Raw genomic sequence first — 18,808 nt, forward strand, 5'->3', positions numbered from 1 at the left:
ATTGTTTTGAACCCTACGATACCTTTTTAAATTTAGATGTCTTGTGATGTCGTTCTTCTGTCCAAAATCAGCAGGATCTCCCAACATTCTCCTTATAGTGTTTTTAACAGTATTTGTTATGTAATGTGTGCATGCGTGCGGTTGCGTTTCGTACTTACAGACAGAGAGGCCACACAATTTAAAGCCCCACTTTTAATGTCTTTTCAGCACTTTGTATTGGTTTATGGCAATATGGTGTTTAGGAAACTATCCAATGGGCTACACAGGTTCAGAAAAAAGTATATTTATATATATATTATATATATATGTTTATACATATATATATATATAGTTATAGATTCATAGTTATTTGAAGCTTTAAAAGAGAACAGTACACACTTGCACACGTGAAGATAAGCACAATGTCTGATGATGTATTCGTAGGCCAATGAGAGGACAGTCTTTTTTGTCCTCCACGTCCACTTTTTCTAAAGATAGTAGCTCCAGAAGAACACTTGACCACACTGATTAGGAAAAAAATAAACGACTATAGAAAACAGTCAAGTCTAAAACGGATAGTTGAGTTTATAATGCACATTGTTGGGCTGCTCTTTGTACACTTACAGTTTGTACAGTATATATATATATATATGTGTGGGTGTAGATGTATGTGTGTATGCATGTGTGTCTGTGTGTTGAGACGGGTAAAGGGCTCAGATTGTTGATAAAGTTTACAGTGGGCTGTAAACAGAGACACACTGATCACAGAGGATAGAGTGATATTAAACAGTGTCCATTGATATTCCCATCGTTCTCCTTTCGTCTCTTTATCACTCTTGGTCCTCCGTTCTTCGTCGCGCTCATCCAGTTTTTGGAAGGTTTGTCTGCGTTTCTCAGTCCTGCTGAGAATTCTCAGGGTCCTTACGTCATCGATTTAATCTGTTTCGGACGTCCAACAGAGCTGGGAGCGACCGGATCGGCCGTGATTATTGAGTTCGGTAAGAAACGAACGGAGGAGAGTTTTAAAAATAGAGCAGCTTGATGCTTTTGGCCGCTTGCGTAACTGTGCAAACTCACGCTTTTTCAGGAATGTCCACACGGAAGGTGCTAGGAAATCCTTTTGCGTGCTGAAGGACAGAAAACAGGCAGAGAACATTAAATGAGATCTCACTCGTCTGACCAATATTAACATGGCTTTTCTCAAATTTTGTCTTACAAGAGAAATGTTGCTGGATGCATTTATGCACACGCCATCGAAACCTTTTTTTGTGATTGTTTGCTCTTCGCTTCAAGGGGATTTTGTAAAGCCTCGGTTATCTTTGGATGTTTTTGTGTGTCTGCGATTTTGTATTATATTTGACCGTGTGCTGTGCAGAACAGAGCAAAAGAAAAGCAAACATATTGTATGTGACACCCACATCAAACATCATATATGTGACAGGTTTTTTAAGTTATTTGTAAAAATATGTTCCTTTGGCTCCGCTTTGGTTGTATGTTATTCTGTAACACACAATTGTTGATCCTGGTTTCCATGATGCAATGATGCTTTGTGTAAAATGTAAGAATTTCTTTTTTATAGAATTATTGTGTGAAGGCAATATCACAAAAGACGCCCAACGAGACGTTATGAAAATCTCTGAAGCAATATCCAAAGATAACCACGAGTTTACAGAAACCTCTGGAATTAATTTAAAAAGTACTGGAGCAACATTCTGTCAGTGTGCAAAAAAGACTGCTTGTGAGAATGTACCCAACTTTTACACTTTATCAAAGTGTGACATACTCATAAAAACAAACTTATGCAAATGAGATGGAGGCGGGGCTTGTGGATATACATTCCACTATATCCACATCCAACGCAAACGCATGCAGGTGTACACGTCTTCCTTCTTCAGTGTAGTAGTTCATACTACAGTATGTACTGTATTAAATAAAGATGAAGAGAGAAGCCGAAACTGCGGGCTGTCGTGAGTGTACGCTGCCACAGTTTGCATGCTATAATCAGAGTCAAGGAGGCAGGCCGCTTTGACTGCTGTCACAAGTGTGATTACAGTACAACTGTGACATATGGCAATTAGAACCCACATGGATACAGTGCATGATGATAGACACACGGCTAAACACTTAAGGAATGTATCCCTCACGTATATGCGTGCTGGATAATGCATATAACAGTGTGAAGAATGTGCTTTAATACATGATGCATACAGCCGTTCCATATGGCATGCTGTACATTGATGTGTATTACGACATAAACATCCTCCGTAATGCATTGAAGATGTGCTGAGATCAATGAGTATAATCATATGATGTTATGGTAACACTTTAGGTACTTTATACGGTACTGTATTCTGAAGGTATTTGTTACGCCTTATTGCGATTATTTTGTATATTTAAATTAGAAGTTCACTTAAATATGATCATTGTCTTTTAAGTTACTCTCATGCCAAACCAGATGTACAGTATATAAGCAAGCTAAATCTTAATGGTTCTGTGGACTGGTTATCACAACACGAGATTATCAACAAGTTTATAAAATTGCTTTATATATTTCTTTGGAGAATGTAGAAAAGCAAACAGTTCTTGGGCACTTTTGACTACCATTGTCATTTTTCCTACTATGGTAGTCAATGGGGTCCAAGAACTGTTTGGTTCCAACCATTTTTCTCAAAGTCTTTCTATGTTTTATTTTTGGGTCGACTGTCTCTTTAAACTGATCTAAATTGGGTGTTCATCAGCATATACAACTGATTATCACATACATTTTAGGGCATTATGAATATATTATTACCTTCATAATAGGACATATACAAAGTCATCAAGTAAAGCGTTAGCATTGCAAAGAGAGATGTTGTATAGGCATACCATGCTTATGTAATGACATACATTTTTCAGCTTAAGGAAAAGTCACAGCACACTGTGTGTATTATTGTATATGTTGGCAAGGATGATTTTCTTATAGTTGATCAAGTAAATTTGCAATGGAGCATAATTCAACCAGTGCCATCTGATGCTTAGGGTGGGAGAATTTAGAGGGAATTTTGGGAGGACAAAATGTTGGACACAACTCCACATTTTCACTCAAAAAAGTACTTTATTGATATGTCCATATATTGTACATTTGTTGTCACCTTTTTGGTTTTGAAGGAAAGGGGAAAACAAATTGGAGAGTGAGAGAAAAGGTGAAGCAATGGTGTTTTGAGAAATATGATTACATCGTCTTTTAGAAATATAAATAGGTATATACAAACAGAGCCATGGGTTAGATTCAGGACAGATGTCTGTGAATCAATGAATCAGATCAGGGGGTTTCAGAAGTCGTACAGTTTGAGCGAGTACTCACACAGGTAGTTGGGTTTGTAAGGCGCTCTCGCGCTTGGTAAGAGTGTGTGTAGCTCGTGGCGTGTGAGCGTGCCGTGGTGTGACTTGTCTTTGCCGAACGTAGAGAATGATCTATCATCAGGCCCAAAGCACGCATCGGCCGGAACCACGCTCTCCTGTACCTCAGTGTCCGGTACCGCATCCATCCCCGGGACGTGCAGGTTGCTACGGTAATCGGCACCCTGGCGACTGTCGCTGGGCATGAAAGAGGGCATCCAGCATCGGTCGGAGTGACCCAGAGCCTTGCACTCTTCTGTGCAGTTGGAGAAAAGATCAGCCCCTGAGGAGACACAAAGCGAGGAAGCGTGGCATGAGCTTTATGCCAGCGAAACGAAAGCGAGACAACGGACAAAACAAACAATTTGGTGTGCTTGCTAAAGCAATTATCACTTTTATTTAATATAAATATCCGTATGGAACCATTTAGACTAAAAGCATTTGTTACAAAGCATTGTGAACCAAGTGTAGTGTAAGATATTGTATCTTGCCGTACTTATTGACCTTCACATATTTTTGGAAATGCTTAAAACGCATGAAAAATATAGTTGGTGTAGTAAGACAGTTAAGACAGTTTACAGAAAATGTATCTTGAATCATTTTTACTGGAAAATGAAACCATAAAAATATCATGGCACCTTTTTGCAGGATAAGAAAATTTTAAAATCTGTAGTTTTGTATTTTCAAGTAAATAAATAAATTTGCATACAAAAATGCATAAAGACAACTTTAAAACGACACATCAAGCTAAAACGACCTAAAACAGCATTTACAGCGAGATTATCGTCCATGTGCCTAAGCACGGCAGATGCCTCGCACATCCACACACTCCGAGATATCCCGCTCTCACTTCATCATCTGCTCTCCTGCTTCGCCGTTCAATGTCAACAGTACCACAAAGAAAAACAGATAAAGGCGAAATTACTATGAATTATCCGGAGCACAGAGTCTGAAATTATTCATATTTGAATGGAGATGATTATTTAAACGGAGACAGAGACGCATTGCTGGCTTTTTACTCGTTTTATAATCAGCTGCAGTCATTTGCGGGCTTCAGAAAAACACAGTAATTGACTAAAAGGCGGCCCGCTAAAAGAAGGACGTTACATCCCCAAAAGCGGCAAACCTTCCAGCCTTTTGTTTTTCCTCCTCCGCCGATGCGTGTCCCTCCCACCGGACGAGATTTAACGAATCTGCTGTGATATTTTCATGCTCTTTTCATGCTATTAATTTCACCACGACTCTCATCTGCGGGTCTCTCAAGTCCCTCAATCAAACGCTCAGCAATGGCACCAAAACACACGACTGCGGGAGATACCGTCTTCCAAAACACACACGCTTGCTCTCTTTTGGCTAATGACTACACTGAGCATGATAATTAGCCGGTTTCAGAGGAGAAGAAAGAGGGGGAAATTGAAAGAGGAATAAATGAAAGAGAAGGGCAGACAGCAACGCTGCGTCATACTCTAATACTGAACTGTAATAAGGGCCATGGGCTATGAGCCTATATGCAGCAAGAACAGGATGTACAATGGGCTGAAAACCATCTTGACTGTGCTTAGCACTTGAAGTCCAACTCAAATTTTTGGAGGAAGATGGTGTACATGAACAGAGGTGTGAAAAGGGGAGAAAAGAAGTCGGAGACCTGGCTTAGTGCTCAGTATGTGTTATGGGAGATCTAGGTTTGAATCTGACCCACATTAGGTTTCAATGTTGCAATCCATCTGAATGCACGTTGTTGCTCCTGGAACAGTTTTCTTCCAAATAATCAGATTTAAGGGTTAAAGAGGAGGTCAAAGTTTGGTTCAGTATGTGCTTTAACCTCTAGGCACGGCATCAGGGTTGGAGATTACCAGTAGAAGCTCATGGTTATGAATGTATGTATGTGTTGGCTATACCCTGAAGGGATAGTTTACCCACAAATGACTATTCTGGCATGAATTACTCACTCTCAAGCTGTTCTAAACCTGTATACATTTCTTTGTTTGGTTGCACACAACGAAATATATTTTGAAGAATGTTTGCAACTGAGATTTCTTGGTCACCATTGACTACCATAGTAGTGTCATGATCCTGCCTCTCCTTGTCTTGGTTTTCGAGTCTTGTGGCAGGATCATGTCAGTCCCATGTGTTTTGTGTGGAGAAAGAGCATTGTTTTGGTTTGAAACGCCATGCTCTCTCTCTGGTGTCGCGTCCTTAAGCCCCGCCCCCTTGTTTCCCTGTTAGCGGCATTAGTGTTTAGTCCTGTCACCGTCCCTGTACAATCTTCCCCTTAGTGTTTCATCCATGTCACCTGCTGCCACTTTCCCTTTGTATTCAGTCCTCGATAGTGTTCCCCTTTTTCAAGCCCCAGTTTCCCTCTGTCTCTTGTCGGTTCATTTAGCACGTTTACCCACCTTCGTCTGTCCTGATAACCTGCCTTCCATTGGAGTCACCTTGTTGCTGTTTCAAAGTTTGTGGACTTATAGTTTATTTATTATTCTTATTACCTCGTTTGTTTTGTCCCCCTTGTGGGAAGTTTTAGTTTTTAGTCTTGTCTAGTTTTTGTTCATGTTTTCCCCATCGAGGGTCTTTGTTTAAATAAAGTTTTATTATTTAGCAAACAGCTGCCTGTACAAGTAGTTCTGTTGAACACAAAATGAAATATTTTCAAGAATTTAGGAAAACAAACCGTTCATTTGACTACCATCATTTTTCTACTTTGTTTCTTTGTATTAAACAGAACAAAGAAATGTATACAGTCTTGGAACAACTTGAGGTCATGACAGAATTTTCATTTTTGGGTGAACTATCCCTTTAAAGCTTTATCTGTGTATAAAGAATAAAGTTGGTGGTACCTAGATCGAACCTTGACAGGTCAAATAAATGAGGGCCATCTGTCTGTTTATAGCTAGAATTTATTTTACTAAACAAAGATGAGAATTGATATTCTAGTCAATGTACAATAAAATATATTTTTAAAATATGGAACGTATTTAATAATTCAAGTCAGAAAAAAATTTCATAGCAATTGCATTACCACAGCTACATAAAGTTGCGTTGTTCAGCAAACTGCACTTGCGGCCAAAACCGGTATTATAGTCATTTTAGTAGTTTTGCACCAAGGTCAAACCCAGTAGAAGGTAGAAGCAGGGGATGCTCTATAATACAGAGGGAATGGGAAAAAGATTTAGAGGATAGGATGAAACAGTGTATAGTCTGATATAGATGATGAGAGATGGAGGGTCAAAGACACACAGAAGAAGGGATGGGGTGGGGTGGATGCATGTCAGGCCAATCTTCAATCTTTAATTCCTCGTGGCAGAAGGCTTTTCTGAGAGAGATCAAAGGACCTAGTTAGACAAATCTGGCCTACTGATAAACCTCACCATATTGTGTGTGTGTGTGTGTGTGTGTGTGTGTGTGTGTGTGTGTGTGTGTGTGTGTGTGTGTGTGTGTGTGTGTGTGTGTGTGTGTGCGTGCGTGCGTGCGTGCAAGAAGGGGAATAATGTTTTATTAGCGTAGAAACCATGTAGAGATTTACATACGTGACCGTGAAACGGGTTGTTAGCTCTGCTTTGAGACCTGCAGATATATGCATAAAGCAAGGTAGATTGACTGCACTTGACCAATTTCTGTGTTCATTTATATTGAAGTAAAGAATGAAGAACCGGTTATATCTATTATATTTGTATTTTTTTATATTGTGCATTAGTGAAAACGGCTTGTTTGTATCTCCTTTCATTGCCGGGACACCAAAAACGCAAACTGAGAAAACAAGGTCTGTTGGATTGTGGGTATCTGGAATAGTTATTATGTAATGTAAACAAACGCAGATGTAAATTTCTGAATATATTTGTTGTCTTGTGTTTAAATGGTACAAGACACTGAAGAACCAATGAGATTTGAAGTTTCCGACGTGCAGCCATTTTTGTTTGTATTGGTTTCAGTTTAGCTAAATAAAATCAAAATAGTTTCTCTTACAAACTTATTGTTTAATTTCAGGAGACGTTACTGATATATGTATGTGCCTTTAGGAGAATTACATCGTTTTAATATACAATAATATAATGTAAATAAAATATACAAGTTCAAAGAAAGTCAGCTGAAGAAAGAAAATCATACAAATCTGAGATGGCATGAGGGTGAGTAAATAATGTTTCTTTCCTTTCTGACTCTTGCAAATTTTTATATTTTTGCGAATGCAAGCACAGTTTTTGACATTAATATCTTCTGAAACTCTGGGAGGAATATGATATCTGGGGTTTTAAAGGAGAAATCTGAGCAGCAAGGAGATTTAAGCGAAGTCTCCATTTGCTATCTATTTAACCTCAGCGCTGTCAAATAGTGACCATAGAGATATTAAAGACATCTCGTGCGTGATTTGTCTTTCTCACGGGTTAAGCAAACCATCTCATCTTACACGTTCAACATCTGAAACCATACCCAGATCGCAGATCTGCTCTGTTGTCTCATGAAATCCATATATCATGTCCACAAACCAAGTAACATATTTTACCATATCGAGATACGCATGTGTACATGGAGACAAGACTTTCTAAGGCAGGTATCCATGCCTACTGCGACATCATCACTATCAAGTACACAGATAAACATAATAGAATACAGTCGAACTCAATGTAATTAGATGAACAGTCTTTAAATATCCCAACAGAGCGAGTAGACAGAAGCTCACAGCGTGACGTTCACATCGATATCACAGTTAGACCCAGAGAATCGTGACGCATACTGTAAGTCCTGAAACCATCTGACTAAAGACTGCTTTTGTAGGTGAAATCAACCGTCTGTGAATAACACATTAAGCAGAAAGTTTGCGGAGTCCTCGAAAAACAGCAGCCAAAAGAAAGTTAAAGTTTGCGGGTGCATTAAAATAAAGAAAATACTAATAATACAAATAAAAATTCTGTTATAATTTAGCCACCTTCGATTTGTTCCAAATCTGTATACGTTTATTTGGAGGAATGCTTATAAGCAAATGGGGTCCAAGAAGTGAAGCATTCGTCCAAATATCTTTCTATGTATTGAACCAAACAAAAAACTTTATACAGATTTGGAGTGAATAATTTTGGGGTGAACTGTCCCTTTAAAAGTAGCTTCACATTTGCAAAGACCGTCAGACCAGGACATTTCTGCATGCACATAAATGCAAGAATGCAAGAATTCATTATACATTTCAATGACATCCTTTCTGTTCGACTTTTAATCTTAGACTGCAAATGTTGTTTTGATATTCCAAGTCAGTGGAATAGTGTCCAGCTTTCTTAAGACGTTTGTTGAAGACATCAAGTTGAAATTTCCAAAAATGTAACATTAAAGTAACTCAGTTCGCGACAATACACTTGTAATACTGATTTTATCATTTGAGCTCTCAGGTACGATTTTTATGTTTCAAAAAAGAGATTATGTTACAGAGGCAAAAGTTTGCAGCTTTAATACAGAATCTGGGCTGATGCAATTGACCTTTTCTGTTTGTTTTTCATAATTAATGCTCATATAACCACCAGAACATCTTGCATAATAAATGATTAGAAATTGGACATGAACAACCGCATTAAAATATAACAGCTATCTGAAGCTGCGAAAACTCGCAAAGAACGTTTCCATACAATACACTTATTTGCTCAGTTCTCCATTTTTCCACATGAGGATACAGTGTGGCCGGTTGTGTGCTATGGATTCAATAAACATTTTTACGACCAATAAATAAACAAACAAATTACTAAAAATATTACGTCCCGGCACCGGTTATTTACATAATTGCCCATTATATCCTGTAATATTAGACTTGTATATGATTACATAGCCTCACTGTGGATATCTAATTGAAAACATTACTGGTTCGAGTGGATGCCATGGCTACAAACATCTAGAGGGAGAGAGATGCTGCGTTGAGTTAAAACATTGACTAACTAAGCTTTTCTTCATAAGGAGATGCTCTGCATTCCACTGTGTGAGTGTGTGTGTGTGTGTGTGTGTGTGCATGCGTGCGTGTGTGTGCGTGTGTTTGCGTGTCTGTGCGTGTGTGTGCGTGCGTGTGCGTGTGTTTGCGTGTCTGTGTGTGTGTGCGTGTGTGCATGCGTGCGTGTGTGTGCGTGCGTGTGTGTGTGTGTGTGTGTAGGCGTGCGTGTGTTTGCGTGTCTGTGTGTGTGTGTGCGTGCGTGTGTGTGCGTGTGTTTGCGTGTCTGTGTGTGTGTGTGTGTGTGTGTGTGTGTGCGTGCGTGCGTGCGTGCGTGCGTGCGTGTGTGTGTGTGTGCGTGTCTGTGTGTGTGGGGGGGTCATTTGTGCTATTTCCACCTCTCTTGCATTTTCCTGTCTGGAGACCTCATCACATCTTTTATCAACGGTGTGCAAAAGTATCAGAAAAGAATGGCAAAAACACTGCCAAAGCCTTGATGTGCAAAATTTCCTCCTTGAACACCTGTCGTCAGACAAAATAAATGTCTCGGCTCTCGGTAGGAGACAAAATCTGTACATTTAATCTTTACCAGTTGAAATTGCCAATTGTCAATGTTTTAACAGTGTTGGAAAGGATCTAGTCTCAGACTCGTGACGGCGGTTAAAAATATCCAGTTAACTAGCCAAGAACCGCCCACTTAGACATGACGTCTTGTTGTCATTCTATAATGCACACACAGTAAACACACCAGACCAAATTGTTGCATTGCAACTTCTTTTTGTAGAAAAATATGTAGTTAAATATTGCTACAAAAAAAATATTTTTAACTTAATTATGCAAATAATTTAGCATGTTTTTAAGTTGGATTCATATTGTATTAAAGGGATAATATACCTAAAACTATCTTGTGCAGAACACAAAAATAAGATATTTTAAAAAAATTGGTAACCGAAGAACTACGGGACCACCGTTGTTCAGATATATCAAAATAAAACATTGGTTACACAGATTTGAAATGTCAAGAGGGTGAATAAAGGATGATAGAATTTTCATTTTTGGTTGAACCATCCCTTTAAAACTGGTTTAATTTGAATCCTTTTAGTATATTTGACATCCTTGTTTTAGTGCCAGACAAATACTGTTTTGATTGGTAATGTAAACGACCTTTTTTAAAAAGTTTCCTTCCTTCATTGACTTTATTTAATCTAGTTATCTTCCCTAACACTGCCTCTTACTGTTGCCACCGTCATCAGTGTGTGTGCGTGTTTGTGTTGTTCCTCTGATGGCGATGTGATAGCATTAAATTACAGCGACAGGAATGATTTGATTAACGTCATCACCACGCGTTTCTCATTTATAGATAATCATCAATCTATCGCTCACTCATGTTGATCTAATTGTCCAATTTGTCACGCCTCCATCTTCATTGCGAACAAATGCAGATATAACAGTCATCTAAAAAGGCCCCTCCCATGGGCCTCGCTCTCCCAGCGTCAAACACTTCACGCTCTCGTTGGCTCCATCTTTCTCTCGCTATCTGGCTGTCGTTCTTGGCTAGGCTTTTCTTAATTTAGACTGATTTCCCCAAATTGAAGCTGTAAGAACAAAGGGAGGAGACGTAGGCATGTGTGAAGGAAACAGTGGGTGTGTGTTTGTGTGCGTGTAAGTGGTTGTTAATGCTGCAGTTCTCCCTCTGTCAGTGTCCCGGGCCTTCATCTTAACCTCGCTGTGATAATTGGCTACGCGGAGACAGGCGGTGAAAGGAAAGTGCAGAAACGGTAAGCTTGCCAACACACACCCAGAGGAGAGCGGCTAGAGGAAGGACACACACGAACATCATCTCGTTTTACCTCTTTGATGCTCTATTAAGTTTTGAAAAAAATCTCTCTCCTTCTTGCCCTTCTCATTTTTTACCCCAGAAAGACAAGGCCCTCCCACGGTGGGTTGCCTCATGCCACAGTTACCCACGTTCGCCGCAATTGTTCGGTTGCATTTGTATTCCACTGTGTGCGGCGCATACGTAATATCTGGCAACCCATCGTCTATCTGTTTGCCAAACTGGAGGCTGAATGTCATGATTCTTTGGAGAGAAAGGTCAGATCCGTAGCCAGTCAAAGTCTTAAACGTATTCCCTGGCTTCGGCTTGATCAATAAACAAGACGAAATGAAATACAGAACCTGAAAGTAATAAAAGCTGGCGAAATTGAATATAAATAAATAAAGAATCTACAAAACAAAATCAAATTCGTCTCCGACGAATGATTGCCATTTCTCTGCATCAGAATCAAACGTTTACGGCATTTGATATGAATGGAAGAATAATTGTGTTTGGGGATGGAGGTGGGCAGCTGGTTTGTTACCAGGGAAGCTTTCAAATACTCATTAAATGCTTCAGAAAGCCTGTCCGTCAGACGAGCAGTCTCGTCCGTGGCATCAACTGAAATCCGTTTAGTTCTGTTGACAGATGTATAATTTCCACGCACCCCCTTTATTGATCTTCTGCTACGATCGGTCGAAGGCTTGTTGCGTTTCTCTCAAAGCCACAACGTGTGCGAGGCACTCCAAACTATTTCCCAAAGTCTGTTTTTGCTTATATTACACCCGCAGCATTCAATTCCCAGTTTCTTTCACCTGTCTGCGCTACTTGATAGTGTATGGTTTACGACACGGCAAGGTCAACAGTAGACGTGAAAGCGGTAATTAACTCACCAGCCGCGTGGCCCCGGTTGGTAGCGTCGTGGTCACTGTCGCCCTGTTCGCTGTCTCCGTGTCCACTGTCTTTAGAACTGACGATATCTGCCTCTTGAAATGCTGAACTGTAAAACAGTTTTCATCATTTATTAATCGTTCAGTAATTGGAGCTTTCACAATGTTTATTCCACTGGATGTATTTTTACTATTTATTTTTGATTCTTTTTGTTTTAATAGTTTCAATTACATGGTCAATTGAATTGCTTTAAATTAGCCATTCACAATGTATTCTGCAACAAAAATACAACACAGTAGCTGAGTCAGATGTTGGCCGGCGTCCATATTGGCTATACTGCTTTTGTTTTAGCTCTGTTTATTTTGGGGACAAATGTGTGACCAAAAGTGAGCATCATAAATCTAAAGCATTAGCTGAATATAAAAACAAGTGAGGTCTGTGAAATGCGCCCATGTGGATAGCTAGGAAAATGTGTGTGTGTGTTTGAATGGTGAATTGGAGGAGTCTTCTCACCTGTTAACACGTCGTGGTCTGTCCACCAGGTAGCTGAGCTCAGTTCTCTGGTGTTTGGTCTAAAAAACAACAACAATAATGATAGTAATAATTCTGTAAAAAATGAATGCTTCACATTGAAACACCAGTCAGGTCCCTGTTCTGCTCTGACCAGGCGCTACAGCACCTCAACCATAGAACCGCCTTTGTTCCACTGATACCCAGCAACTGTGTGCTTGGCATACTTAAAACTCCCATCCAATAAACTCCCCCACCCAGCTGAGACTCCAGCACGCTACGCCCTTACATAGTGTGCCAGTTGGTAGTAAAGTAGAACTTGTTGAACGGGAGGGGGGCTTACTTAAGATAACACTGCTCCTGTCTCAGAGGCAGAGGGGAAGGATGGGGAAGAAGCGGTGTTGGCAGGTAGCGCAGAATCATATGTAACTGACCCTGTGGTGTAATTAAAGCCTCTGAAAATAGCACGTAACAGCCCAGAGCAAGACCGTTAAAACCGCTACATGAGTCACAAGCAGGCAGATGATTAGGATCTGACATTACCAACAGAGGAGGCTGCTACTGGATTACACAGGAAAAATACTAAATTGCTTTCTAAGGGGCATATGTGTAGAGAGAGAGAGGTGTTAAGATGAATTTCACTGGTTTTTGCCTCATTATGGAAGCACAGCTTTTAATACTTTTAATAAAATGTGCATCTTATATAATGCATGCAAGTGTTTTTTATTCTAAATAAATAAATAGATTTATTAATAACATTAGGCATCTGGATGCACACCTACTAGTAATAATGAATGTTATGAGATGTACGCTAAAATACATTTAAGGTTTATTCAGTAAAACTGCGACATATTACCTGCTAAAGCAGTGCTCAGCTACATTAACCCTGAACATGTTTGTTTGTAATTCATTAAAACTAATGTCAGGCTCATTAATGTAATGATGTGCTTTTTACCTCGCTTGATAAAATGCTTCCGTTGGAGATAATGTCTGGTTGCTGGTCCGCGTATCCGGTAACGATGGCACCGCACGGGTTGTGCTCCGCGTCTGTACTCCTGGACGGGCTGCACGGTTTGAGGAACATCAGGTCGGTTTTGGCGGATTCGGGTGTCAGGCACACCTGGTAGCAGTAGTTCTGGTTCTGGTGGTGGGAACCGAAGCTCCCGGACTCCTCCACCGGCACTTGCGCGGTGCTGGCCACGTTAGTGCTTTGCACGAGCATTATGTCCGATTTACTGAGTTTCTTTTTGCGCCCACGCGCTTGGCGACTACAGCACTGGCAGCACGACTCTCCGGCCATGCACGTGTAGATGTTTAGTTTCTTGTCTTTTTGACAGCGCACTGCCAGCACGATCATAGCGAGGAGGAAGATGAAAGACACAGAGCCGAGCGCGATGATGAGGATCAGCGTCAGGTCCAGCGAGCCCTCTTTTGACTTTACAGACCCCCTGTCTCCGCTCCGGCCCTCCACTAAGCTGTCCACGAGCACCACGTTAATGCTCGCCGAGGACGAGAGGGGCGGCTGGCCGTGATCGCGCACCTCGATCAACAGGTCGTACGGGTGCGGCGGGTCCCGTTTGCTAGACACCCGTCGCGCGGTGCGCAGCTCACCGGTTCTCCAGTCCATGCGAAACATTCCGATCTCGTTTCCCCGCAGGATGCTGTAGGACAGGCGCGCGTTTTCGCCATCGTCCGCATCTGTGGCGACGATACGGGTCACCAGGTATCCCGGTTCGGCCGACCGGGGTAAATGTTCCCTCGCGGTACCGTTTTTGCCCAAAGGCGCTATAACTGACGGGGCATTGTCGTTCTGGTCCACTATGATGACATTAACTGTGGCATTGGCCGTTAACTCGGGGGATCCGGAGTCCTTGGCGTGCACCATAAAACTGAACTCTTTTATTTGCTCGTAATCGAAAGAGCGTAGCGCATACAGATAGCCGTTCTCGGAGTTGATGGACACGTAGGTTAAAATGGACATACCCTGTATTTCGCACTCCAATATGGAGTAAGTGACATATGCGTTCTGTCCAACATCGGGGTCGACGGCGCTCACCGCGTAAATGTACGCGCCCGGGACGTTATTCTCCGTGACGTACACGTCGTAAACAGACTGCATGAACCTAGGGGCATTGTCGTTTTCGTCTGAAACGTGAACTTTGATGGACTTGCTTGTGGAGAGAGAGGGCACTCCTTTATCCTTCGCGACCACCGTGAGCGTGTACGACTCCGCTTTCTCGCGATCCAGCGGACCGTCCGTGACTATGGTGTAATAGTTTTTAAAAGACGATTTGAGTTTGAAAGGTACCTCGCCGTGCAACTCGCAGGTCATCTGCTCGTTCTCACCGGAGTCACGGTCTGTCACGCTCAGCAGAGCGATCACCGTGCCAGGGGCAGCCTGCTCGCTCACCGACTCGGTGACGGTGCTGAAACTGATCTCCGGCGTGTTGTCGTTGACGTCTATCAGTTTAACCAAAACTTTGCAGTGCGCAGGCACGGCGTTCGGTCCCATATCTTTAGCCTGCACGTAGATTTGATGAGTGCTGCTCTCCTCGTAATCCACCTCGCCCGTCACTTCAATCCTACCGGTGCGCGAGTCAATGTTAAACAGATCCCGAATGCGCGGCGGGTTGTGACTACTTAGAGAGTAAACAATCTCTCCGTTTTGGCCCTCGTCCATATCGGTGGCGTTCAGCTGTATAACGAGCGTGCCAACGGGAGAGTTCTCACGCAAACTCACAGAGTACACGGATTGATCGAACGTGGGCGCGTTGTCGTTGGAGTCCAATACTTTAACCACCAGCAATGCGGTACCGGTCCTTTGCGGCTGCCCTCCGTCCACGGCGGTGAGCACGTACCTATGAACCGCCTGCTGCTCCCGGTCCAAGGGCTTGTCCAGCACGAGCTCCGCGAACCGGTTGCCGTCGCCCTGCGTCTGTACGTCCAAGTAAAAGTAGTTGTTGGTGGTAATGGCGTAGGTGTTCAGGGCATTAGTCCCTACATCTGGGTCGAAGGCATTCTCCACTGGGAACCGGGTGCCCGGTGTGGCGCTCTCGGTGATCTCCACGGTGATGTCCGTCTCCGGGAAACTCGGAGGATTGTCGTTTATATCCATCACCTCGATCTCGATGCGGAACAGCTCGAGCGGGTTCTCCAAAAACACTTCGAGGTGCAGCAGGCACGGAACGGTCTGGCGACATATCTCCTCTCTGTCGATGCGCTCGTTCACCACCAGCGCGCCGTTTTCCAAGTTCACCTCCAGGTACGGAGTGCGCGAGCTAGGCACGGTCTGGAAACGGCGCGCGGAAAGTTTGGTAATGTCCAGTCCCAGATCTTCGGCGATATTTCCCACAACCGTCCCGCGCTCCTGCTCCTCCGGAACCGAGAAGTGTAGCTGCGATAACCCTCCATCCAAGATCGAGAAAAAGAGAAATATCAAAATCATTTCCAAACAACAAGTGTACTCCACTCTATTCCCTCTCGCTCGCTCTCTCCGCGTATCTCTTAACACCGCTTCTTTTCCAATCACAGCTTAGGAATTACCCATTGCTTTTGTCCAAAAAAACATACGCAAGGTGCAACTTTCCAAACGAACGCGAAGGCTCCCGTATGGCACGTCAGCCTGAAACCATGTCGCCTTATGCGCAAAGTCTATAGCCATTTGATATAGATCGATGTCTCAGGGAAAGCACAATTTAGTAGTCCGTGCGTCAGAGCAAGACATTGCAGAATCTACAGATGCCCAAATCCTTAATGCCGGGGAGCCAAATCTTTCCAAAACTCTTCAGCCCAGTAAGTGAATCAGTCAGTTCCTCGGGAACAAACAAATCCTTATTGCGAACTATAGCAGATAAAAACACTTTCTACAGGTAGTTTTCTAATGGTCCACAATATGTGTATGATGCATAGAAATCCGTAGGTGTCTCCTTGTCGGGTTCTGCAAAGAGAGTGAGCGTCGGTGCGTTGTTTTGCGCACAGCTCTTGCCACCAGCAGCCAATAGACATCCCGGGCTGTCATCGCAACGCCAGCCGATTGGACCCTGGGCACGTCCATCGAAGTCTCTCTTACGCGCGCACCCACGAGCCCATTCCAGCGCTCGTCGCTTTAAACGGAGAATGAGAATTGATTTACATGTCTTATAAAGTCAAACAGACACCCTCAAGGTAAATATTAGCACGAGAGAACACGGTTACCGGGGCTTTGACATCCCTGCGCAGTTGTTTTCACTTTTTATTGGCTTGTTTCTTCTCCCGACCCATGCTTGTTCATTCGTGTTATTTATCTCCTTATTAAAACGAATCTATTAATGTTATTTTATTCAGGTATGGTGAACGTGATCAGCGATAGATGAGAAGTCATTCATATGATGCAGTTTAGCATCTGATGCGCGGAAAGGTGTGCGCGCGTGTGTACTTTTAGTATGCTGTTCACGAGCGCCTATGCCGGGAGCTCGTGCATGTGGAGGAATCCTGGCTTCTGGTCCGGTCTGAGGCTAATGAGATTTTGTCATGCACGGGAATGTTTACCGACGAGCTTCACACAGGTAACAATATGTGTATCAACCTTTCCTTTAGTCTCGGTCTCTTCCTCTACAAGCACGCGACAGGTTCAAACGGTTGACATCCAGAAACAAACTCACATCGCCCAAAGCTTCGTTCTTTGCGTCCTTTATTATTGTGTGTGGGTGCCGTGTTGAGATCTTGTCACACGGCTACCGACCAAGTTCTTTCCCGTTCAATGAACGACGTGCGCAATGCGCCCTCTAGCAGAGAAACTGCGATCTACCAGCTGCCCAGGACTGTCATTGTCTCCTTTTATTTCACCCCGAACGACACGTTTAACGAGAGGGCTTGTAATCGTTTTATGGGCTTTTTAAAAGTAACTTTCCTCATTTTGAGAAACATTCCCAGAGCTTGCGGGTGGAGAGGGGTCCTTCTCGGAACTATATGCTGGATGCCCAAATACTCTCAGTAATAATTCACGGCGTAGATTTGTAGTTATTTTATTAAAATGTGTTATATAAAACGAGTTCGTTGATACTTTACATTACTTAAGATTAAACGTAAAATAACTGGATGCCAGATGCATTTCCGCATACAACAGCGCCACCCAGCGGTATAATTAATCCATTAAATTTCCCCGTCTGTCTTTTGATGATTGCTAGGGCTATAAGGAGGTGTGCATAATTAAGAAGCCATAATGCAAAAGTCATTTCGAGGGCCTGCAAAATAAGCATTTGTGACTGACCCTGTAATCCCACTAAGGTGGAAATGATTGGCTGAATATAAGAGACAGCCCCCGAACAGGCTGAATTAAAGGAATAATGAGATTTCTTAACAAAACATGATTTTGAAAGTAACTAACAAAATATTTTTTATTTTAATATTTTTGACAGCTTTAAGAAATGACCCACAGTAAGTTTCGCAAAAAGCATTTGTTTGGAACATCAGCAGGTCTTATTTCGATAAAAATCTCACGCTGTCCGTCTCCCCGGTGTATTGATTTGTGTTAAATTCCTCAATCGGTACTTTACACGCCAGTAGGCTGATATGTGTTACTCTTCTTTATCCCCCTCGCCCCCACCTTACACACTAAACACATCTTTAACTTGAAATCAGTGTCTGTGTACGTGTCAGAGTAGGACCGAGGTAATGATATCGTACCATTTGGAGAAATGATACGACGGTTGCCAAGAAATGATACGATGAGCATCTGTCGATTTCCCCGGCAACCACCCAATAATTGTTCTCTATTCATCTCTGTCTCGATTTTTCTCTCTCTCTCTCAGTAATATCATTCTGTAAAATGATGTCTGGATTGAGATGGGCTTCAGTGTGTTTGAATTTGTTCAGTGACTCTTTTAAAGGTTTGAACCTCGCTCATCCCTCCCAAATCCCCCCTTACACTACTCAACATGAAACACTAGTGTTGTTCAAATATGATGTGAGAACAGTGAAATCGAAGTCAAAGTTTACTGAAACTAAGCTGGACCAATTCTCCGGTAAATGGGCTATTACGCATTTGACTTGCGCCTGATTTTCTATTTCGCCCGAGGTGAAGTATTTGTACAGCTATCATTAAATGCCTAAACGTGCAAGTTAATTGGCTTTTGGAGTGGCTTCTTTGTGATTTTTTGATGAATAGTAAATGTGTGTGTGTGTTTATTGAATCCAGCGTGTATGTGTATAGAGAATGGTGTGTGTGCTCCTGATGTTTAATATGACCGCTGGCCCATTTTGATTTCTATGAAGTCGCCTTGAAGATACAATAAGAAGTACAATTTCGTGTGTGGGTGTTGGTGCAAAATACAGTATATTTTATTCTTTAATGAAGTGAC

General features: G+C 42.2%; 1 protein-coding gene across 3 annotated transcripts; it reads right to left on the minus strand.

Moving 5' to 3' along the window:
- Nucleotides 1-540: 540 nt before the first annotated feature.
- On the minus strand, nt 541-16,424 carry pcdh10a (protocadherin 10a). 3 transcript variants are annotated; one of them, XM_079463299.1, is made up of 5 exons: nt 13,426-16,411; nt 12,474-12,532; nt 11,963-12,069; nt 3,483-3,640; nt 541-1,106 (listed from the first exon to the last, which is right to left on the minus strand). In XM_079463299.1, exons 1-5 carry the CDS (start codon nt 15,913-15,915, stop codon nt 1,053-1,055), a joined length of 2,868 nt encoding a protein of 955 aa, XP_079319425.1. In that variant the 5' UTR covers nt 15,916-16,411; the 3' UTR covers nt 541-1,052. The 3 variants fall into 3 exon arrangements, with proteins under 3 accessions (XP_079319425.1, XP_079319424.1, XP_079319423.1); XM_079463298.1 differs by having other exon boundaries at nt 962-1,106; nt 3,323-3,640; nt 13,426-16,058; XM_079463297.1 differs by lacking the exon at nt 541-1,106 and having other exon boundaries at nt 3,058-3,640; nt 13,426-16,424.
- Between the last annotated feature and the right edge of the window lie 2,384 nt (nt 16,425-18,808).

Source organism: Barbatula barbatula, assembly GCF_947034865.1.
Source record: "Barbatula barbatula genome assembly, chromosome: 8".
NCBI classification, from domain to species: Eukaryota; Metazoa; Chordata; class Actinopteri; order Cypriniformes; family Nemacheilidae; genus Barbatula; species Barbatula barbatula.